Source organism: Pocillopora damicornis, chromosome 10 (assembly GCF_964200805.1).
Source record: "Pocillopora damicornis chromosome 10, jaPocDami1.2, whole genome shotgun sequence".
In the NCBI taxonomy this organism is placed as follows: Eukaryota; Metazoa; Cnidaria; class Anthozoa; order Scleractinia; family Pocilloporidae; genus Pocillopora; species Pocillopora damicornis.
Genome location: NC_142679.1, coordinates 5,068,804 through 5,093,726, shown reverse-complemented (window position 1 = coordinate 5,093,726; position 24,923 = coordinate 5,068,804). Strand labels below are relative to the sequence as shown.

The following is a 24,923-nucleotide window of genomic DNA, read 5'->3' as shown; positions in this document are numbered from 1 at the left end:
GTGAACATCTAACTTGCAATACTTTTTGTTTTTGTCTAATTTTTTTTTGCTCGACAATACTTTGAAGGGAGGAGATCGGGTTCGCGGAGGATTTAGCAGCCAAAATATTGCGACGCCCCTCAAAACAATTCGGTTTACAATTACTTTTATTTTGCCTTTCTCTAACGACTATGGTAACTAAGTCTGTAAAGTAACATACTGGCCTCTTTTACGGATAGTTTTAACAGTCCTTCAGGAAATGTGCTTTTTGTATGTACATACTTCCAATATCGTTGGCAACAATTGGCGTTGCACTTGTTACATATTCGTGGGCTATTAAATTACTATGATATAAAGACATGCTTAGAAGTTCAGGGAAGTTGCGAAGGTTTTATTTTACACTTTTTAATGAAATTTATTTTTTAAGAAAGTAAAGGCCTTTTTCACTATTACAGTTATAAAACCAGACCATTTGTAAATAACAATTTTTGAAACATGGAGTTGGCCTGTAACTTCAAGGTTTGCTTTTGATCGCTTCACCTTGTCTTAGTCTCTTGGTGTCTTCAAACAGGATTAGACATGATGGTCTGTTTATAATATGAGACATCTGTTCGTGGGGTGCTAATGGAACATCACCATTCGAAGGAAAGGTTTCACATTTCACTTCAAGTTGAAGAAAGCGATTTCATGTCGATATTTAAAACCTAGTGCTGGACTAAATTATGTGTCAATGTATGCTATGCTATTATGCTAATAATATATCAATGGATTTCAGTCACCTTCACAGCTGTTTTTGGTTGTAACGCTACGCAGCACCGGGCGTTACATGACAACTTGAGTTGTAATTGCAAATTCTATGAAGGCTACATTAGCTAGTGCCCAGATCTCTTCGTCGAGTTCCTTGCATCCCTGAAGGTGACGTATGGTGACTATAGCAGTTTTGTTCAGTTATGCCTTACTTTCATCTCGGAGAGATTCAGGTCAGGGGGAAGAGCCCAAGGACGCCAGACTGGACCATCCCTTGAATTGAGATTAACCTCGCCACATTGGTTTGCCCACCATGCACCATCAGGAAAACACTTTCCAAGGAAGTTGTCATTATCTTGGTCTGGTGTGCCGAATTTCATCCCTCGGATGTTCAATTTAGGATCTGTATTTCCATAAAACCCATTTCCGATGTTTCCTTCGTACGAAGTCATGTCGCATCGATACTTTTCTGTTTCGTCAGCTACCCGAAACCCACCATATTTGGCATATCCCTTTTGGCCGTTGGTTCGGTGCAGATCTATTCGAAGAATGCTGTCTGAAGAGGCGATTCGGTGCAAGTTGTCGTTTCCGAGCCAGAATTCTTTGGACAAGTCGCCAAAGCCTACTCGATACTCTACCCACGTTCGTCTAAAGCTTTGCTTGTATGGACGGGAACGTCTCTGAACCACAGTCCACCCACCTCCATCTGTGGTTTGGTCACAGTACACGTTTATGACCCCTTGACCATCTGGGTTGATTTTATAAATGCCATTCTGATTCGCTCCTAGGGTTTTCAGCTGCTGACAGCTTCTCACTGTACGTGGAACAAAGGAAACATAATATGAGACTTGTTGCTGAAAGGAAATTATCGCAAATTTAAGTGTTCTTCTCTTCTATTTAGTCACGAGTTACCCACCTCCGCTGTGCTCTTCGCAATACACTCCTTTATAATCCTGTCGACATTCACACGTGAACATCCGGGGATTCCAACACGCGTCAGCACATGTTCCACCATTTTGACATGAAGCCGAGGTGCAAACAGGTCTATTTCCTCCCTGGGTGAAAATGGGAAGAATGGTTATACGTACTTTCATCCTTCTATAAGGCGAAACTTACCATGACAATACCTTATTAGGTTGAAATACATTCTCGTTCTTAGAGCTAACGTTTCTCTTTCAAAATGAGTATAGAATTTTGATATTTTCAAAGTTTTAAGTAGGAATGAATCTTTCCCTCTCCTGTTTTCCTTCAAATTTCGTTTCCGGTGTATATCGAGCAACGATTTTGTCTCTATTTGAGCAAATTATATTTACCCAGGATTTCCTTCTAGAAAATAGGCATTTTATGATATCAATTGTGTCAATAACAAAATTCTCGAGAATGAGTGGTTCTTTTATCAGTAAAACAGCCCTTATTTGCGGCTTGATTGGCTGTTCCATGTCCAAATTGTTTGATTTCACCTGTCCAATTATAAGCACTTAGCAAATGTTAGCCAGTCAAAATGGAAAAAATATCTAAAGTGCATTAAGCATTCGATATTTCTAACAAGGTTTAGACTTCCGACTTGAACTTTTGCTATATGAATCAATTCATGTGCTTATGTTTAAATTAAAGTTTTCATTCCTGCTCGTAATTTCAAATCATTCGCCCGATTACTGCCTGAATTGTACTCCCGCCCACTGAGTTCCACCACATTTCAACTTACTGTGTTTCGGGCTAGAAATGAATGTCTTACAAACGCTGCTCTTTGTAAATGTTCAGTTTTAGGCAGCCGTACCGTTCTCTGAGATAAAGGCATTTATTTGACCTCTCGATATGATTTTGACACCACCTTGTTCAGAAGATGGAATTTGAAAAACCGAAGACCTCAAAGGTTCCTGCGCTTGGTAGGTTGAGCACTGATGATTAAGTTTCTAACTGATCTGTAAATTTCTATGACTCACCATCTATGTCGTTGGCTCGTAGTAAGTGACGCCTTTTCTTAAAACAAAGTCATTTGGGGCTGTCGCTTTTGATTGGTCACTTAATTCACATGCTTTCCCTGAGTTTGCATAATTAAACGATCGACAGCGTGCATCCCGTAGGCATTCCCACGCACAGTCTATCGGGCACGTGACAGTGTGCGTAGCAATCACGTGATTAACCAGAGTGTAGCCTGGAACAGATGCAAACATATCGTCATATATGAGAGTTTTCTTCAAGATATATCTTACATAAAACAAAAAGAGAGAAATCAAGAGGACATCGACGACTTGATGAAAGTCGTAAAAATTTATAAGATATTAGGAACGCTTTGATTTATCGAAAGCCTATCGTTCATTGTACTAATAAACTCAGGGCTCCATTTTTAAAAGCTAGAAAGCGCACTTTCTATATTTTTTTAGGCGTCAGTGCACTTGGAACGTTGGTAATCATGCACCCTCGGGTCGTGATTTACAACTTTTCCTTGTGTTCTCAGTAATATCCCGTGTGAGTTTTTGCGTCTGAAAACCGACAGGAAGTGAAAAGTATTGCTTAGATAGTAACATATTTTTACATGGAATTATTTTTCTCATGTTTCGAAAATTACTCAGTTTTCGTAAATTTCCGGCCAGTTCTATCTTAGGCTTTTCGCAACTCTTCGATACACAACAAGCGAATACACAAGGCTTCAAAGTTGTTGGTTCTTAATTCTGGAAACCCCTATAATTAAGATTCCCACTCATCAGACGATTTTATGCTCTGATCACAGCGAATTCGATCACCGGTCTTCCTTTTCATCCTCATCGTCCTTGTTGACCATCGTTTACTCTAGTTTGATCGTGTCTGAAACACGTTAACTTGAAGTAGTTCCATTTAAAGGTGAATAAAATTCCATCATTGCCATTAACTTTATTCCATTACAGCTACAAGCAAAGCGATGTCAGGGAGGAATGCACGACACGAAAAGCCGAATTTGACAGCTTGAAACGAGCTCACGTTAAGAGAAAGATAACTGAATGATTTGCTAGTTGAAGTGCTTCGACTCGCGACTCGGTATTAAAGTGTTTTTCGCTAAAATACGAAAATTTGTTTGTGTTGTAACTGACGAATTAAAGTCAGCGCACCACGATTACATTACCTTCAACCCCACTATTCAGTTAAATAGTCTCAAAAATCTTCTCGGTTCACATTGGTTCTGCGTCAAGTTTTCTATCTTTGTGTAGTCTAAGATCTATTTTTGTCATTATTAGCAGTGCGCAAATTAAGTGTTTAAGTCAAGCTTTACCTTTTTCAGGATGTTCAGATCTTCTTAAACAAGACAACTGACCAGAGTTCGACGTTCCTGTTAGACTTTGAGCTGAGGGAGTTGTAAACTTCCAGCACAGGAGAAACTGAGAATGGAAGAGTAAAGTGAGTCGCTGCATTGTTTTCAAGTTACTTCCACTCGGCTTTTAAATTAGTTCACGATCGAAATAAAGTCGTGATAAGGAAGCTTTGACCTCAATTAGTCGCTGGTGCGTCAGCTTGAAAATGAATAATATGTTCGAGTAAAAATAACTCTCATCCACAGTTTTTTTATGTTTTGGGTTTTAGAAACTTAGCAGGAGACTGGCGAATAACATTTATTATTAAAAGTTCGATCAAGTTCAAAATCTGAAACACTTAGTAAGGATTCCCTTCAATTTCTATTGAACAAAGATTAAACGGTTTAAGGGGGAAAATAAGTGTGCAAGGTTTTCTTTGGAAGACATTGATAACATTTTACGACATTGGTTCACTGACTGAACCAGTTCGTGTGTTAATTATAGCATTCTCTTTTTTCTCAATTGCCATGAATTAATTAACTTAACAGTTTTCTGGGTTTTGTGGTGCTTTTATCCTGGAAATAATTCCCCAAGGGTTCAGTAGTCTAGAATTTAAAACTAAATAATACAATTCTAGAATTTGAAATTAGATAAAGGTAGAATTTAGTTAAAACTAGATAAAATTAGATAAAAACAGATTAACCATGTTACAAAACATAGACAAAATATGAAGGTTTTATCTGATCTTTATTGTGGGTTCAGTTTGCAGCTATGTTGACCCTTGAACTCTCAAGATCTGATTGTTAATTCTCCCCTCTAGCTGCTACACATTTCCTAGTAAACAAGTCACGAGAATTTGGTGTAAGATCAAGACTATTAACTTCACATGATAAGCTTGAGTATTCTCATTACATGTTGGCGAGTAATGTATGGATGTTATAGGGAGAAGTTACATGTTAGTCACTTATGGGAGTTAAAGGGTTAAGCATTTTGAGGTAATCCGCGCGTTATGTAACCTCTTATTAATCTCTGAAGAGTTTAAGTCCTGACCTTACTTTGTCTACTTTCAGGAATAACACTTAAGCGATCGTTCAAAATGCAAGCTTAGCGTACAAATTTTCAAAAGAAAAACTACATATGAATAAAATCTGCTTTTATTAAAATTTAAAGAAATAACGTGAGTCAGCTCTCCTCTACATAAATTATTAAGTATTTACCAGGCGAGATATAGGTATAAATTTGAAGTCCTGATGCGAAAAGGTATTGACCCGCAATGTAAGAATTGTAATGTAAGAATAAGAGACTGTATGGGGTATTTATTTCTAACCTTAATCTATAAATGCGCGAAGGCCCTAAAGAACGCACGTAACGTGAATTCAAGTCGGAACAATACTGACCCGCAACGTACGAATTGTATAGTCCGTAAGGGGTATATTCTCTTTAGACATAAATACGTAAAAGGCGCTAAAGGACGCTAAACCTCAATTTGAATCCTTATGAAATAAATACTGATTGCTTACAAACTGCACGCAAACTCCAAATCATGAACTTGATGATTCGTCCTGTTCCTTCAGGAATAACGTTAACATCCTACCGATCGACTAAACATCGCTTAAAACGCAACTTTAGCATAAAAAAAAAAACTTTCAGAAGGAAATTTTTTCTGAGGAAGATATTGATAACATTTCACGACATTGGTTCACTGACTGAAATTGTTCGTGCGCTAATTATAGCATTTTTTCTCTTCAATTGCCATGGAATTAATTAACTTAACAGTTTTCTGGGTTTTGTGGTGCTTTTATCCTGCAAATAATTACCCAAGGGTTCAGTGTCTAGAATTTAAAACTAAATAATAGAAATCTATAATTTGAAACTATAAAGATAGAATTTAATTAAAACTAGATAAAATTAGATAAAAACAGATTGATCATGTTAGAAAAAAGAAACAAAACATGAAGGTTTTATCTGATCTTTATTGTGGGTTCAGTTCGCAGCTATGTTGACCCTTGAACTCCCAAGATCTGATTGTTAATTCTCCCCTCTAGCTGCTACACATTTGCTTGTAAATAAGTCACGAGAATTTGGTGTAAGATCAGAACTATTAACTTCCACATGATAAGCTTGAGTATTCTCATTACATGTTGGCGGGTAATGTATGGATGTTATAGGGAGAAGTTACATGTTAGTCACTTATGGGAGTTAAAGGGTTAAGCATTTTGAGGTAATCCGCGCGTTATGTAACCTCTTATTAATCTCTGAAGAGTTTAAGTCCTGACCTTACTTTGTCTACTTTCAGGAATAACACTTAAGCGATCAGGTAAACATCGTTCAAAACGAAAGCTTAGCGTACAAATTTTCAAAAGAAAAACTACATATAAATAAAATTCTGCTTTTATTAAAATTTAAAGAAAGAACGTGAGTCAGCTCTCCTCTACATAAATTATTAAGTATTTACCAGGCGAGATATACATATAAATTTGAAGTCCCGATGCGAAAAGGTACTGACCCGCAAGGTAAGAATTGCAGAGACTGTATGGGGTATTTATTTTTAACCTTTGTCTATAAATGCGCGAAGACGCTACTATAAATAATATCAAAGCTTGGGTTCAGGAATAACGTTATTTCGATCGGGTAAATATCGGAATAATACTGACCCGCAACGTACGAATTGTATAGTCTGTAAGGGGTATATTCTCTTTATACATAAATACGCTAACGCGCTCAAGAACGCTCAACCTCAATTTGAATCCTTGTGAAATAAATACTGATTGCTTCCAAACTGCACGCAAACTCCAAATTATGAGCTTGATGACTCGTCCTGTTCCTTCAGGAATAACATTAACATCCTACCGATCGACTAAACATCGCTTAAAACCCAATCTTAGCATAAATAAAACTTTTAGAAGGAAAAACTTACAAATAGATAAAAATTGTGCTTCTATATTAAAGTTTGAAGAAATAAGATGAGACAGCTCTCTGCATAAATTATTTAGTATATACCGGGTGAGACATATGTGCAAATGCCTCATCCTAACACGGAAGAAAACAATACCTATTTTGACTTTTGAACTCCATAATAAATTATTTACAGCGAGACGGACAAAGACCTTTGGAGTTAACACTGGGGAAGAGAAAAGACAAATCAAAGCGCCATAGGAGATTGATGGAAAAAGTTATATCTCGTGTAGTTAGCCTTTTTTTAACTTACTTTTTTCAGTCACTATTTAACTGAATCGGACGAACATGTAGAAACTAAGGTTTAAAACAGCGCAATCTTCTTGTCAATTATCATTAAATCATGATCTAAGGAGGACTCCCTTCCAATCTCATTCATTTCATCTAAACCGCCCCATCTAAATGTTAATTAGTTTCTGTTAAAACCATTGATTTAGTTTGTTGTTTTAATATAGTAAAATTTTGATGTTTCATTATTTTCATGCTTGCCACTCAAGTTCGTGTAAATTTTAATCATGAACACTTCTTAAGCTCAAAATTTTCAGTAAAATTTCATCAGACGATATTTGATGCCAAACAAGAGATTGTAAAGTTTCTATTCTCTTGTTGATGCCTATTCTTTGTTCTTCCGTGTGGAGAAAATTCAATGGAGAGGATGTGCTGATAGGGAATTAGTTTTATTCTTCGGCAAATCTCCGGCTTTTTGTAGTGACTAATTACGTAATCAGCTGGTCGAGTGACATCACTTTCCCGCCAAAATCAGCATTCCATGGCGAAATCGGGGAGGACTGCTCACCATAATACTGATAATGGCATGACATGAGGCAGACTGACGATTCAAACATATGATCAGTTTGTTTTCACGGATTTCCAGGATGAGTGCTTCCCCGTATTTGACCTCAAAAAGAAAGACAAACACGCTCGGCGGCTAGAGAAGCAATGGCAGCTTTTTCAACGAACCAAAAGGAACCAAGAAGGCACATCAAAATCGAATACGAGAAGCGACATGAAGAAGGCTCGTCTAGGGACGACAAGAAAACTGAAGATGTTGCGGCCAAAAAGCGTAAAAAAGACACATCCACGGAATAGACACAAGGTTCAACTTGGCAGCCCCTTAACTGGAGAGAGCAGCTTGCCAATATTCGTGAAATAAGAAAAACACGCGATGCCCCAGTTGATTCACAAGGATGCGAGAAGACAGCTGATGAGAGCCAGTCACCAGAGGTGAGAGGAGATGAAATTGGCGATCCAGTGGGGTGGGGTAAGGGAAGATCCGACACAGTGGTCTCCTCGGAGACAACTAAGCTGATTTATGAGAAGTAGAAACGTTTTGGGTAAAATTTCTGTACAGCCCCATACTGTTGTAAAACAAATCTGTTTTCCTAATGGCAATGTATTGTTTTTGTCATTGTTTTCTCTATCCAAGAACTGAATGCATGATGTAGAATGGGGCTGTGCAGAAATTTTACCTCTTTTTGTTTGGTCAATGTCAACACATTCATTTACCCCCCAGCAATTGATTGCATCCCTCTTTTCATTTGAGTTATAAGATAAATTATGACAAATAGTTCAACAGCTTTATGTTTAACCCTTTACACCCCAACATTATAGTATGCATAGTCTCCATACTGTTCTCCCCACATATCCTAAGGTAATGACAAGGAGAATTTGTATAACAATCAAGAGCTTCTTTGCTTGGTGGTCATTTCTTTTTTTCTTGTGACCTTGATGTGCAATTTAGGGGTGACAGGGTAATGAGAAATTAGATGTCAGTCACTCTTAGGTGTCAAAGGGTTAAGGTGGGTGAGGATCAGTTTGCAGAGTATGGCAGTGCATGCACAAGTTCCCTTTTAATAGTCAACTGCATGCTAAAATCACTGCATTGCGTCAAGATCTGCCTTACTCTGCAGCCTGGGATGAGGTTTAGGTCTCCTCATAAGAACCTGGACAACTGGACCAATCTATTTTCAGAGATTTTGCCTTACTGATGTTTATTTATCAAATTTTTTGTGATGATTTTGGTTTCTTTTTTTCTTACTTGCAACAATAGAGATCTTCATGTATGAGCTACTGGGATAAAAGTTGTAAGGATACACTCTCCTCCTGGCAACCATTCTTACATTTCCCATTTAACCCATTAAACCCCAAAGGATGAGTAACATCTGATTTCTCCCTACAATATCACTCTTGAATCACACATTTAAGTCATGAGAATTAAGGAAATAGTCATCAAGAAAGAAACCTTTTGATTGTAAAACAAATTCTCCTTGTCAGCAGCTTAGGAAATGTATAAGGAACAGTGTGGAGAATATGCATACTGATGTTAGGGTGTAAAGGGTTAAAGAGTAGCCAGTCAGAAATCTTACCTTGCATATAAGAAATTTATATCTCTCCTCACAATTTTTGATGGTCCGGCATCAAGTACTTATCTCCCTCATGCTGTCAAGTCAAAGAAAAGACCAAGTTACTTTTGCTGCACTGGAAAAGTTAAAGGCTTATGGGTTAACAACAGAGAACATTCTCACAACATCAACAAGAAAAATTGCTGAACTTATCTACCCTGTTGGCTTCTGGAAGGTGAGTAAATTTTTATGTTAGTTAGGAACTTGATTTTGACAGAATTTACTCACTAGAAAAGTAACTTGCAGAATAGCCTGGAGGCCTTCTCTCCCCTTATTAAATAAAAGTTGTGAACATCTTTTTAAAACTTACTAGTGGGGCTTTTTAGAAAAGCTACTGATAATTTTTTTCATCATCAGTCATGTTAAACAGGGTTCAGGGGGGTCTTATATTAGCATGTTACTGAAACAAGGGGGTTATACCAAGTTGTTTTATTATTTTCACTTGTCACTTTTTCACTTACAAAGAGGGGTAGATTGGTTGATATCCTCCATAGAACCCTCTGAGTCCCCCCCCTCCCTCCCCCCCTTTATCATAAAAACCACTAGCAGAAGTCTAGAAGTAGAAAAAGAAACAACAAAAATGGCTCAAAATCTATGACACTGAACTCCCTTTTTAACTTGTAACCCTTTAACTTCCAGAGGTGATCAATATGAATCTTATCCTAATAATAGGTAATTTAGTGTTAACAACTGAGTTGAAAACATAAATTGGCTAGCATAAAGGCTAAAAAAGCTGACGTCTCAAGCATTAGCCCTTCATCAGAGCAATTCGAGGAACTGTGGGTTGTGTGTGGGTTTATATGCAGAAAGTGGAACTACACTATTGTTTCGTCACCATATTCTCACCAATAGCGTAGGTCCTCTTTCTGCAAACTTCCAGGTGTGGGCCCAAAAGTGGTGCATTTTACCATGAACATGGCTTGGGGACAAGTGACTGGAATTGGAGTTGATACACGTGTTCATAGAATTTCTAACAGACCTGAGGATGGGTCAAAAAACGTACTTAACTACCAGAGGAAACTAGAATTGCTGTAGAAGGCTGGTGAAAAGTGATTTTGAATGATACCAAGTTAGGCAAATTCTCTTCACCAGGTATTTTGCTCCTTCCTTGCCAAAGCCTTTTCACTTACTGCCACATTTTAGAGACCCAGCTATTGTGCAAGTTCCAAACAATTTTTACAAGTATTCTGAAATGAACTGGCTTTTGGTCCTTCCTGACTTTCAAGGAGCAGAATGCAAAAAGGAAAACTATAAGGACTTTTAGACCTAGGTTCAAGATTCTCTAGATGCATAGCAAACCTTGACTATCATATACTGTTTACCCATAACCCACAGTTAAATAATTAGAGTGTATGGTTTCAGAGAATAAATTAGTGAATTCGTTTTCTGTTTTGAGGAGAGGAGTGGGATGAACTGAATGTATTTTTGGTTGGATTTGGTCAACAGACATGTCTTCCTGTAAGTCCAATGTGCAAGTTCTGTCCTAACTCCAAGATCTGTCCTTAAGGTCGAAGAAGCAGCAGAGGAAAAGCTGAGGAGGAAACTAAGAAGAAACTTTCACCCAGAAAGGATGGAAAGGACACTAATACTTAAGAGAAAATCAAGTTTTACTTTAACCTAGGCTGTCCTTGTCTTTAGCCTTGGGCCACGTTGTGCAAAGCTGGGTTAAGGTAGCTTCATGGTTAGTGTGAAATCTGATATCAGATCTTAACTCCCAAAAGTGATTCATATAACTTTTCCTAACAATATCCGTGCACTATTCAGCAAACAGGTAATGAGAAGGTAGAATAAAGAAAATGATCCAAAAAAGGCTTTTTAACAAAGCAGTAAGGAAACCTGGATTAGAATTTAACCCTGGGTTAGCACTAATCAGCCTTCCAACCACTGAGCCTAGGTTAGCATTGGTCCTCAAACCATGTCTCAAGACTGGTTCCAACTGTGTAAAATAAATGTACAGGTTCGTGATACAATGGATAAAAGGCGAGATGGAAGCAAAATCACAGACTGTGAGACCTAGGTAACAAGGTGCTCTTTTTGTGAAAGATTTTTTATAAGTGGCATCCCTTCCTTAAAGGGAGAAATCTGCCGTTGAATTTGATTCAGAAATTAGTTTATACTTAAACGGTGGATGGCATAGAAGGCGCGCTCTGATTGGCTACTCAAACTCATTTTATCCTTTGCTATTCGCCTTGCAAAGCTATTCACAAGTATCTATAAGACCCAAACAGGGTTTACCGCCAGATTCAGGGCAACATTCCCCTGTATCTCCAGCAACAGAGACTAAAGACCCCCCTCCGAAACCTAATGTCTCCATAACGGTTGCTCCAAGCGGTATCGTTTTGTCGTGATATATGGCTCTTGAAGAGAGACACGCGCCTATAATGAACTATCAACTTTTTGCGCTTCAGGACGGCGGCACAACGGAGAACCTTCACCAGTGGAAGAAGATTGGAGTCGTCAAGACGTTGACGCTTCCTATGGCTTGCACTCTGACTCAGTTATCAGCCGGAAACCACTTCTTGGTACGTGCTACTGATGTTAATGGACGACAGGGTGAGTGCAGTGAGGCCTGCACTATTACTCTCAAATAAATCATTTTGGCAATAAGAGAAACTGTCTTGTACAGCTCTTTATCGGCACTATTGGTACTTACGTATAAGAAACTTAGTGTGGAGTCTTCAAGTTAGATTTATACCCCAAGAATACAACGGCAATCAATGATAGACAATCTGTATATTACTGAACTTGGAGTATTTGTGAATTGAAATTTAATATATGTCTTCTTTGCCGTTGTTATACGCCGCTGAAGCCAAACGTATTTACATCTTTTACTTTTGGAGGAAAGAATCGCGATCTCAGATGCGTGAAATTTGTTACGCCAAGGATATGAATTAATCGATTTTACTGATTTGTAGATTTTGTTTGCTTTTAGAAATGAGGGATTTTAAGAATGTGTTGCCGTCGTTTTTTTTTTTTTTTTTTTTTGTCGTCGTATAATGACGGGTAGAACGAACTATTGATCAACCCTTTTGATGTGTTATTTTCAACAATAGGGGATCATCATAAGATGGTGTGGGTGTTGGGATTTTAAACTCGATCGCTTAAATCCTTAGGCTGAATGTGAAATCGCGATGTCAACCTGTTTCCCAGTCCTCTCCAGCATGAATCTTACGGGAAAACAGATAGAACCCTGGAGAGGAGGCCCTCTCCCCTTCCTTTTTTTTTTTTTCTTTTTTTTTCTTTTTTTTTTTTTCAAGTCATAGAAAGCTCCCCCGAACTTCGTTTGACTTGAGTGAAATCTTTCAGTTCTACCATTCGTGAACATCTAACTTGCAATACTTTCTTTTTTTGTCTACTTTTTTTTTGCTCGACAATACGTTGAAGGGAGGAGATCAGATTCGCGGAGGATTTAGCAGCCAAAATATTCCGACGCCCCTCAAAACAATTCAGAAAGCATTACTTTTATTTTGCCTTTCTCTAACGACTGTGGTAACTAAGTCTGTAAAAAAACATACTGGTCTCTTTTACGGATAGTTTTAACAGTCCTTCAGGAAATGTGCTTTTTGTATGTACATACTCCCAGCATCGATGGCAACAATTGGCTTCGCACTTGTTACATATTCGTGGGCTATTAAATTACTATGATATAAAGACATGCTTAGAAGTTCAGAGAAGTTGCGAAGGCTTTATTTTACAATCACTTTTTTATTATTTTTATTTCAAGAAAGTAAAAGCCTTTTTCACTAACACGGCTATAAAACCAGACCATTTGTAAATAACAGTTTTTGAACCATGTGGTTGGCCTGTGACTTCAAGGTTTGCTTTTGATCGCTTCACTTTGTTTTGGTCTCTTGGTGTCTTGAAACAGGATTAGACATGATGGTCTGTTTATAATATGAGACATCTGTTCGTGGGGTGCTAATGAAACATCACCATTGGAAGGAAAGGTTTCACATTTCACTTCAAGTTGAAGAAAGCGATTTCATGTCGATATTTAAAATCTAGTGCTGGACTAAATTATGTGTCAATGTATGCTATGCTATTATGCTAATAATATATCAATGGATTTCAGTCACCTTCACAGCTGTTTTTGGTTGTAACGCTACGCAGAACCGGGCGTTACATGACAACTTGAGTTGTCATTGCAAATTCTATGAAGGCCGCATTAGTTAGTGCCCAGATCTCTTCGTCGAGTTCCTTGCATCCCTGAAGGTGACGTATGGTGACTATAGCAGTTTTGTTCAGTTATGCCTTACTTTCATCTCAGAGAGATTTAGGTTAGGGTGAGTATCCCAAGGACGCCAGTTTGGACCATCCCTTGAATTGAGATTAACCTCGCCACGTTGGTTTGCCCACCATGCACCATTAGGAAAACACTTTCCAAGGAAGTTGTCATTATCTTGGTCTGGTGTGCCGAATTTCATCCCTCGGATATTCAATTTAGGATCTGTATTACCATAAAACCCATTTCCGATGTTTCCTTCGTACGAAGTCATGTCGCATCGATACTTTTCTGTTTCGTCAGCTACCCGAAACCCACCATATTTGGCATATCCCTTTTGGCCGTTGGTTCGGTGCAGATCTATTCGAAGAATGCTGTCTGAAGAGGCGATTCGGTGCAAGTTGTCGTTTCCAAGCCAGAATTCTTTGGACAAGTCGCCAAAGCCTACTCGATACTCTACCCACGTTCGTCTAAAGCTTTGCTTGAATGGACGGGAACGTCTCTGAACCACAGTCCACCCACCTCCATCTGTGGTTTGGTCACAGTACACGTTTATGACCCCTTGACCATTTGGGTTGATTTTATAAATGCCATTCTGATTCGCTCCTAGGGTTTTCAGCTGCTGACAGCTTCTCACTGTACGTGGAACAAAGGAAACATAATATGAGACTTGTTGCTGAAAGGAAATTATCGCAAATTTAAGTGTTCTTCTCTTCTATTTAGTCACGAGTTACCCACCTCCGCTGTGCTCTTCGCAATACACTCCTTTATAATCCTGTCGACATTCACACGTGAACATCCGGGGATTCCAACACGCGTCAGCACATGTTCCACTATTTTGACATAAAGCCGAGGTGCAAACAGGTCTATTTCCTCCCTGGGTGAAAATGGGAAGAATGCTTAAACGTACTTTCATCCTTTTATTAGGCGAAACTTACCATGACAATACCTTATTAGGTTGAAATATATTTTCGTTCTTAGAGCAAACGTTTCTCTTTGAAAATGAGTATAGAAGTTTGATATTTTCAAAGTTTTGAGTAGGAATCAATCTTTCCCTCTCCTGTTTTCCTTCAAATTTTGTTTCCGGTGTATATCGAGCAACGATTTTGTCTCTATTTGAGCAAATTATATTTACCCAGGATTTCCTTCTAGAAAATAGGCATTTTATGACATCAATTGTGTCAATAACAAAATTCTCAAGAATGAGTGGTTCTTTTATCAGTAAAACAGCTCTTATTTGCGGCTTGATTGGCTGTTCCATGTCCAAATTGTTTGATTTCACCTGTCCAATTATAAGCACTTAGCAAAAGTTAGCCAGTCAAAATGGAAAAAATATCTGAAGTGCATTAAGTATCCATATTTCTAACAACGTTTAGACTTCCGACCTGAACTTTTGCTATATGAAACAATTCATGTGCGCATGTTTAAATTAAAGTTTTTATTCCTGCTCGTAATTTCAAATCATTCGCCCGATTGCTGCCTGAATTGTACTCCCGCCCACTGAGTTCCACCACATTTCAACTTACTGTGTTTCGGGCTAGAAATGAAGGTCTTACAAACGCTGCTCTGTGTAAATGTTCAGTTTTAGGCAGCCATACCGTTCTCTGAGATACAGGCATTTATTTGACCCCTCGATATGATTTTGACACCACCTTGCTCAGAAGATGGAATTTGAAAAACCGAAGACCTCAAAGGTTCCTGCGCTTGGTAGGTTGAGCACTGATGATTAAGTTTCTAACTGATCTGTAAATATCTATGACTCACCATCTGTGTCGTTGGCTCGTAGTAAGTGATGCCTTTTCTTAAAACAAAGTCATTTGGGGCTGTCGCTTTTGATTGGTCACTTAATTCACATGTTTTCCCTGAGTTTGCATAATTAAACGATCGACAGCGTGCATCCCGTAGGCATTCCCATGTACAGTCTATCGGGCACGTGACAGTGGGCGTAGCAATCACGTGATTAACCAGAGTGTAGCCTAAAACAGATGCAAACATATCGTCATATATGAGAGTTTTCTTCAAGATATATCTTACAGGAAACAAAAAGAGAGAAATCAAGAGGACATTGACGACTTGATGAAAGTCGTAAAAATTTATAAGATATTAGGAACACTTTGATTGATCGAAAGCCTATCGTTCATTGTACTAGTAAACTCAGGGCTCCATTTTTAAAAGCTAGTAGGCGCACTTTCTATCATTTTTTTAGGCGTCAGTGCACTTGGAATGTTGGTAATCATGCACCCTCGGGTCGTGATTTACAACTTTCCTTGTGTTCTCAGTAACATCCCGTGTGAGTTTTGCGTCTGAAAACCGACAGGAAGTGAAAAGTATTGCTTAGATATTAACATATTTTTACATGGAATTATTTTTCTCATGTTTCGAAAATTACTCAGTCTCAGTTTCGTAAATTTCCGGCCAGTTCTATCTTAGGCTGTTCGCAACTCTTCGATACACAACAAGGGAATACGCAAGCTTTCAAAGTTGTTGGTTCTTAATTCTGGAAACCCCTATAATTAAGATTCCCACTCATCAGACGATTTTATACTCCGATCACAGCGAATTTGGTCGCCGGTCTTCCTATTCATCCTCATCGTCCTTGTTGGCCATGGTTTACTCTAGTTTGATCGTGTCTGGAACACGTTAACTTAAAGTAGTTCCGTTCGAAGGTGAATAAAATTCCATCATTACTAAAAGTGACCATACAATTGAAAAGAGTTCATCTCTGAGATTTTCGAGCGAAGTTAACTTTATTCCATTACAGCTACAAGCGAAGCGATACCAGAGAGGAATGCATGACACGAAAAGCCGATTTTGACAGCTTGAAACTAACTCACGTTAAGAGAAAAATAACTGAATGCTTTGTTAGTTGAAGTGCTTCGACTCGCGACTCGGTATTTAGGTGTTTTTCGCTAAAATACGAAACTGAATTTCTTGTGTTGTAACTGATGAATTAAAGTCAGCACATCACGATTACATTACCTTCAACCCCACTATTTAAATAGTCTCAACAAATCTTCTCGGTTCACATTGGATCTGCGTCAAGTTTTTTATTCTTTGTGTAGTCTAAGATTTATTTTTGCCATTATTTACGGTGCGCATATTAAGTGTTTGAGTCAAGCTTTACCTTTTTCAGGATGTTCAGATCTTCTTAAACAAGACAACCGACCAGGGTTCGACGTTCCTGTTAGACTTTGAGCTGAGGGAGTTGCAAACTTCCAGCACAGGAGAAACTGAGAATGGAAGAGTAAAGTGAGTCGCTGCATTGTTTTCAAGTTACTTCCACTCGGCTTTTGCATTAGTTCACGATCAAGATAAAGTCGTGATAACGAAGCTTTGATCTCAATTAGTCGCTAGTGCGTCGACATGAAAATGAATAATTTTCGAGTGAAAATAATTCTTATCCACAGTTTGTTTATGTGTTAGGGTCTAGAAACTTAGCAGGAGACTGGCGAATAACATTAATTATTAAAAGCTCGATCAACTTCAAAATTTGACACACTCATTGAGGATTCTCTTCTATTTCTATTGAAGAAAGATTAAACGGTTTAAGGGGGGAAATAAGTGAGCATGGTTTTCTGAGGAAGACATTGATAACATTTCACGACATTGGTTCACTGACTGAACCAGTTCGTGCGCTAATTATAGCCTTCTTTTTCTTTTAAATTGCGATGGAATTAATTAATTTAACAGTTTTCTAGGTTTTTTGTTTCAGGAGTCTCACGAATAACATTCTTTATTAAAAGCTCGATCAATTTCAAAATTTGAGATATTTATGAAGGATTCTCTTTCATTTCTATTGAAGAACGATTGAACAGTATAAGGAAGGAAAATAGGTGAGAATGGTTTTCTGAGGAAGACATTGATAACATTTCACGACATTCGTTCACTGACTGAACCTGTTCGTGCGCTAATTATAGCATTCTTTTCTTTTCAATTGCCATGGAATTAATTAACTTAACAGTTTTCCGGGTTTTGTGGAGCTTTTATCCTGCAAATAATTACCCTTGGGTTCAGTAGTCTAGAATTTAAAACCAGATAAGAGTAGAATGTCTAGAATTTAAAACCAGGTAAAGATAGAATTTAAAACCTGACAAAATTAGTTAAAAACTTTCACCCATATTGAAAAAGAGAGACAAAACATGAAGGGTTTGCCCTGTCTGATCTTTATTGTGGGTTTAGTTTGCAGCTGTATTAACGACCCTTGAACTCACAAGATCTGATTGTTAATTCTCCCCTCTAGCTGCTACACATTTCCTTGTAAATAAGTCACGAGAATTTGGTGTAAAATCAAGACTAGTTAAAACTTCTACTCGATGAGTTTGAGTATTGTCATTACATGTTGGCTGGATAACGCGTGAATGTTACAGGGAGAAGTTACATGTAAGTCACTTATGGGAGTTAATGGGTAAAGCATATTGATGTCATATGCACGTTATGTAACCTCTTATCATTCTCTGAAGAGTTTAAGTCCTGACCTTACTTTGTCTACTTTCAGGAATAACACTTTAGCAATCAGGTAAACATCATTCAAAACGAAAGCTTAGCGTACAAATTTTCCAAAGAAAAACTTCATATAAATAAAATTCCGCTTTAAATAAAATTTAAAGAAATAGCGTGAGACAGCTCTCATCTACATGAATTATTAAGTACTTACCAGGCGAGATATACGAATAAATTTGAAGTCCTGATGCGAAAAAGTACTGACCCGCAATGTAAGAATTGTAGAGACTGTATAGGGTATTTATTTTAACCTTTAGACATAAATGTGCGAAGGCGCTAAAGAACGCACGTAACGTGAATTCAAGTCTACTTTAAATTAACATCAAAGCAAGCCAACAGGGGGCCAAAACATGAAGGTCCTTGGGAAACTTCGTTATTGCACGTCTTATTGCCAGCTCTATTAAGCATACTGAGGTTAAAAGTTAATTTACCTTACTTTTTGGTAAACTAAAAGTAACCTCTTATCAATCTCTGAAGAGTTTAAGTCCTGACCTTACTTTGTCTTCTTTCAGGAACAACACTTAAGCGATCAGGTAAACATCGTTCAAAACGCAAGCTTAGCGTACAAATTTTCAAAAGAAAAACTACATATAAATAAAATTCTGCTTTTATTAAAATTTAAAGAAAGAACGTGAGTCAGCTCTCCTCTACATAAATTATTAAGTATTTACCAGGCGAGATATACATATAAATTTGAAGTCCCGATGCGAAAAGGTACTGACCCGCAATGTAAGAATTGCAGAGACTGTATGGGGTATTTATTTTTAACCTTTATCTATAAATGCGTGAAGGCGCTACTTTAAATAAACATCAAAGCAAGCAGACGGGGGACGAAAACATGAAGGTCCTTGGGAAAGTGTTCGTTATTGCACGTTTAGTTCCCAGCTATATTAAGCATACTGAGGTTAAAAGTTAGTTTATTAGGCAATCTCTTTGATTCACCTGCTATGTAACCTCTCAGCAATAAAAAGTTTACATCCTGAGCTTGGTGCTTCTTCCTGCTTGGGTTCAGGAATAACGTTATTACGATCGGGTAAATATCGGAATAATACTGACCCGCAACGTACGAATTGTATAGTCTGTAAGGGGTATATTCTCTTTATACATAAATACGCAAAGGCGCTAAAGGACGCTAAACCTTAATTTGAATCCTTGTGAAATAAATACTGATTGCTTCCAAACTACACGCAAACTCCAAATTATGAGCTTGATGATTCGTCCTGTTCCTTCAGGAATAACATTAACATCCTACCAATCGACTAAACATCGCTTAAAACGCAATCTTAGCATAAATAAAACTTTCAGAAGGAAAAACTTACAAATAAATAAGAATTGTGCTTCTATATTAAAGTTTGAAGAAATAAGGTGAGACAGCTCTCTACATAAATTATTTAGTATATACCGGGTGAGACATATGTGCAAATGCCTCATCCTAAAACGGAAGAAAACAACACCTATTTTGACTTTTGAACTCCATAATAAATTATTTACAGCGAGACGGAAAAAGACCTTTGGAGTTAACACTGGGGAAGAGAAAAGACAAATCAAAGCGCCATAGAAGATTGATGGAAAAATTGATATCTCGTGTAGTTAGCCTTTTTTTAACTTACTTTTTTCAGTCACTATTTAACTGAATCGGACGAACATGTAGAAACTAAGGTTTAAAACAGCGCAATCTTCTTGTCAATTATCATTAAATCATGATCTAAGGAGGACTCCCTTCCAATCTCATTCATTTCATCTGAAACCGCCCCATCTAAAGGCAAGTGACATGGGTTTTCTGTTAAAACCATTGATTTAGTTTGTTTTAATATGGTAAAATTTTGATGTTTCATTATTCTCGTGTTTGCCACTCAAGTTCGTGTAAATTTCAATCATGAACACTTCTTTAGCTCAAAATTTACAGTAAAATTTCATCAGATGATATTTGATGCCAAACAAGAGACTGTAAAGTTTCTATTCTCTTGTTGATGCCTATTCTTTGTTCTTTTGGGTTCAGTGTGTAGAAAATTCAATGGAGAGGATGTTCTAGGGAATCAGTTTTATTCTTCGGCAAATCTCCGGCTTTTATGTGGTGACTAATTACGTAATCAGCTGGTCGAGTGACATCACTTTCCCGCCAAAATCAGCGTTCCATGGCGAGAACGGGAAGGGCTGTTTACAATAGCACTGGTAAAGGCAGATGCAGGGGAGACTGACGATTCAAACATATGATCAGTTTGTTTTCACCGATTTCCAGGATGAGTTCTTCCCCGTATTTCACCTCAAAAGGAAGACAAACACGCTCGGCGGCTAGAGAAGCAATCGCAGCTTTATCAACGAACTAAAAGGAACCAAGAAGGCACATCAAAATCGAATACGAGAAGCGACATGAAGACTCATCTAGGGACGACAAGAAAACTGAAGATGTTGCAGCCAAAAAGCGTAAAAAAGACACGTCCATGGCACAAACACAAGGTTCAACTTGGCAGCCTCTTAACTGGAGAGAGTAGCTGGCTAATATTCGTGAAATGAGAAAAACACGCGATGCCCCAGTTGATTCACAAGGATGCGAGAAGACAGCTGATGAGAGCCAGTCACCAGAGGAGAGAGGAGATGAAATTGGCGATCCAGTGGGGTGGGGTAAGGGAAGGGCCACAGTGGTCTCCTCGGAGACAACTAAGCTGATTTATGAGAAGTAGAAACGTTTTGGGTAAAATTTCTGCACAGCCCCATACTGTTGTAAAACAAATCTGTTTTCCTAATGGCAATGTATTGTTTTTGTCACTGTTTTCTCTATCCAAGAACTGAATGCATGATGTAGAATGGGGCTGTGCAGAAATTTTACCTCTTTTTGTTTGGTCAGTGTCAACACATTCATTTACCCCCAGCAATTGATTGTATCCCACTTTTCATTTGAGTTATAAGATAAATTATGACAAATAGTTCAACAGCTATATGTTTAACCCTTTACACCCCAACATTATAGTATGCATAGTCTCCATACTGTTCTCCTCACATATCCTAAGGTAATGACAAGGAGAATTTGTGTACCAATCAGGAGCTTCTTTGGTTGGTGATCATTTCCTTTTTTCTCATGACCTTGATGTGTGATTCAAGGGTTATAGAGTAACGAGAAATTAGATGTTAGTCACTCTTAGGTGTCAAAGGGTTAAGGTGGGTGAGGATCAGTTTGCAGAGTATGGCAGTGCATGCACAAGTTCCTTTTTAAAAGTCAAATGCATGCTAAAATTGCTGCATTGCATCAAGATCTGCCATACTCTGCAGCCTGGGATGAGGTTGAGGTCTCCTCATAAAAACCTGGACAACTGGACCAGTCTATTTTCAGAGATCTTGCCTTACTGATGTTTATTTGTCAAAATTTTTGTGATGATTTTGGTTTCTTTTTTTCTTACTTGCAACAATAGAGATCTTCATGTATGAGCTACTGGGATAAAAGTTGTAAGGATACACCCTCATCCTGGTAACCATTCTTACATTTCCCATTTAACCCTTTAAACCCAAAGGATGAGTAACATCTAATTTCTCCCTACAATATCACTCCTGAATCACACATTAAGGTCATGAGAATTAAGGAAATGGTCATCAGGAAAGAAACCTTTTGATTGGCAAACAAATTCTCCTTGTCAGCACCTTAGGAAATGTATAAAGAACAGTGTGGAGAATATGCATACTGATGTTAGGGTGGAAAGGGTTAAAGAGTAGCCAGTCAGAAATCTTACCTTGCATATAAGATTGAAATTTCCCTTCTAATCAGAAGACAAAGTCTGCTGATTAAGCTTGCCACATCATCAGACACAACTGAAGAGTTTGCTCGGAAGAAAGAGGGTGCTTACAAATGTTAGTATAATTCTACCATTGTCCTATCACAAACAGTGAAAACTAATTGACTATGCATGCTGCATACTATCTGGAATTTACTAGGAGAATTTGTTTGACAATCAAGAGCTTCTAGAATTGGACATCATTTACTTTATTCTCATGATTTTAAGTATTTGATGCAAGGGTGAAACTGTTAGGAGAAATTAGAAGCCAATCACTCTTAGGGAAAAGAGGGTTAAGACAGTCCAGTATCAATGGTTCATCTCTCCTCACTTTTACTGACAGTCTGATATCAAGTACTTATATCCCTCATGCTGTCAAGTCAAACAAAAGACCAAGTTACTTTTGCTGCAATGGAAAAGTTAAAGGCTTATGGATTAACAATAGAGAACATTCTCACAACATCAACAAGCAAAATTGGTGAACTTATCTACCCTGTTGGCTTCAGTGGAAGGTGAGTAAATTTTTATTTTAGTTAGAAACTTGATTTTGACAGAGTTTACCCACTAGGAAAGCAACTTGCAAAATTAAGTCTGAAGGCCTTCTCTCCCCTTATTGAATAAAAGTTGTGCACATTTTTTTAAAACTTACTAATAGGACTTTTTAGAGTATATAGCTACTGATAATAATTTTTTCATCATCAGTCGTGTTAAACAGGGTTCAGGGGGATCTGATATTAGCATTTTACTGAATCTATATACCAAGTTGTTTTATTATTTTCACTTGTCACTTTTTCACTTACAAAGAGGGGTAGATTGGTTTATATATCCTCCATAGAACCCTCTGAGTCCCCTTCCTCCCTCCCCCTTGTTGCAAAAATGACTTGCAGAAGTCTAAAATTAGAAAAAGAAGCAACAAAAATGGTTCAAAATCTATGACACTGAACTCCACTTTTAACTTGTAACCCTTTAACTTCCAGATGTGATCAATATAAAACTTCTCCCAATAATATCCTTACATTATAATTCAACAAAAAAGTAATGAGAATATTCAAATTTATCAGGTAGAAATTGTTGTCTTGATCTAACAACAACTTCTTGTAACTAATTTACAAGGATATGTGTAGCAGCTAGAAGGGAGAATTAGCAATCAGATCTTGGGAGTTAAAGGGTTAAACTTATCCTACCAATGTGAACTATGGCTTGGTACAACATGGAGTATTTCCCAGGGTACTTATTATAATTATGCTTTGATTGTAGAAAAAAGCTGATTACATCAAGAATGCCACTAAAATTTGTGCTGAGAATTACAATGGAGACATTCCACCAACAGTAGAAGAGCTGGTCAAACTTCCAGGTGTGGGCCCAAAAATTGCGTATATTACCATGAACGTGGCTTGGGGACAAGTGACTGGAATTGGAGTTGATACTCATGTTCATAGAATTTCTAACAGACTGATGGGTCAAAAAACCTACTAAACTGCTGGAAGAAACTAGAATTGCTGTAGAAAGCTGACTTCCAAGGTAAAAGTGATTTTGAATGATACCAAGTTATGCAAATTCTCTTCACCAGGTGTTTTGCTCCTTCCCTGCCAAAGCCTTTTCACTTACTGCCGCATTTTAGAGACCCAGATATTGTGCAAGTTCCAAACAAATTTTACAAATATTCTGAAATAAACAGGCTTTTGGTCCTTCTTGACTTTAAGGACTGTAATGGAAAAAGGAAATTTTTAAGGACTTTGAAACCTAGATTGAAGGTTCTCTAGATGTATAGCAAACCTTGACTATCATATGCTGTTTACCAATAACCAACAATTAAATAATTAGAGTGTATGGTTTCAGAGACTAAATTAGTGAATTCTTTTTCTGTTTTCTCAGAGAGGAGAGGGATGAACTGAATGTATTGTTGGTTGGATTTGGTCAACAGACATGTGTTCCTGTAAGTCCAATGTGCGAGTTCTGTCTTAACTCCAAGATCTGTCCTGAAGGTCGAAGAAGGAGCAGAGGAAAAGCTGAGGAGGAAACTAAGAAGAAACTTTCACCCAGAAAGGATGGAAAGGACACTAAGGGGGAATTGAGGTTTACTTTAACTGAGGCTGTCCTGGTCTTTATCCTTGGGCCACGTTGTTCAAAGCTGGGTTCAGGTAACCTCATGTTTAGTGTGAAATCTCATATCAGATCTTAACCTTTTAACTTCCAGAGGTGATTCACATGTAACTTCTCCTTACAATATCCGTGCACTATCCAGCAAACAGGTAATGAGAATATTCATTTGTATCAGGTAGAAGTTGTTATCTTGATCTAATTCTCGCAACTAATTTACGAGGAAGTGTTAAGCAGGTAGAGGAGGAAATTAATAATCAGATCTTGAGAGTTATAGGGTTAAAGCTATAGAAGAAAACTCATTACAATTTGTTTTGTCTACGATTTGATGATTGGATGCCTTTTAAAAAATGAAGAAAACTATCCAAAAAAGGCTTTTTAACAAAGCAGTAAGGAAACCTGGATTAAAATTTTACCCCGGGTTAGCACTAATCAGCCTTCCGACAACTGAGCCCAGGTTAGCATTGGTCCTCAAACCATGTCTCAAGACTGGTTCCAACTGTGTAAAATAAATGTACAGGTTCATGATACAATGTATAAAAGGCGAGATGGAAGCAAAATCAAAGACTGTGAGACCTAGGTAACAAGGTGCTTTTTTTGTGAAAGATTTTTTATAAGTGGTACCTCTTCCTTAAAGGGAGAGATCTGCCATTGAATTTGAGTTAGAAATTAGTTTATACTTTAAACGGTGGATGGCAATGAAGGCGCGCTCTGATTGGCTACTCAAACTCCTTTCATCCTTTGCTATTCGCCTTGCAAAGCTATTCACAATTATCTATAAGACCCCAACCGCCTGCCCAACAGGGTTTACCGCCGAGTTCAGGGCAACATCCCCCAGTATCTCCAGCAACAGAGACCCCCTCCGAAACCTAATGTCTCCATAGCGGTGGCTCCAAGCGGTATCGTTTTGTCGTGGTACATGGCTCTTGAGAAGAGACATGCGCCTATAATGAACTAGCAACTGTTTGCCCTCTAGGACGGCGGCACA

General features: G+C 37.9%; 1 protein-coding gene and 3 pseudogenes across 3 annotated transcripts; 2 read left to right on the top strand and 2 right to left on the bottom strand.

The window, feature by feature from the left end:
- Positions 1 to 128: 128 nt before the first annotated feature.
- On the bottom strand, positions 129 to 4,167 carry LOC149038570 (fibrinogen-like protein A; annotated as a pseudogene). The gene is made up of 4 exons (XR_016180438.1): positions 3,974 to 4,167; positions 2,670 to 2,881; positions 1,649 to 1,781; positions 129 to 1,540 (listed from the first exon to the last, which is right to left on the bottom strand). The product of XR_016180438.1 is annotated as a fibrinogen-like protein A (transcript).
- Positions 4,168 to 7,822: 3,655 nt separating this feature from the next.
- LOC149038567 (endonuclease III-like protein 1) lies at positions 7,823 to 24,264 on the top strand (annotated as a pseudogene). Its single transcript, XR_016180437.1, has 4 exons — positions 7,823 to 8,175; positions 9,358 to 9,524; positions 23,093 to 23,356; positions 23,711 to 24,264. The product of XR_016180437.1 is annotated as an endonuclease III-like protein 1 (transcript).
- LOC149038569 (ficolin-1-like) lies at positions 13,018 to 15,566 on the bottom strand. Its single transcript, XM_089184035.1, has 4 exons — positions 15,336 to 15,566; positions 14,707 to 14,853; positions 14,310 to 14,448; positions 13,018 to 14,207 (listed from the first exon to the last, which is right to left on the bottom strand). Exons 1-4 carry the CDS (start codon positions 15,564 to 15,566, stop codon positions 13,591 to 13,593), a joined length of 1,134 nt encoding a protein of 377 aa, XP_089040161.1. The 3' UTR covers positions 13,018 to 13,590.
- On the top strand, positions 20,279 to 22,368 carry LOC149038568 (endonuclease III-like protein 1; annotated as a pseudogene).
- Positions 24,265 to 24,923: the final 659 nt, after the last annotated feature.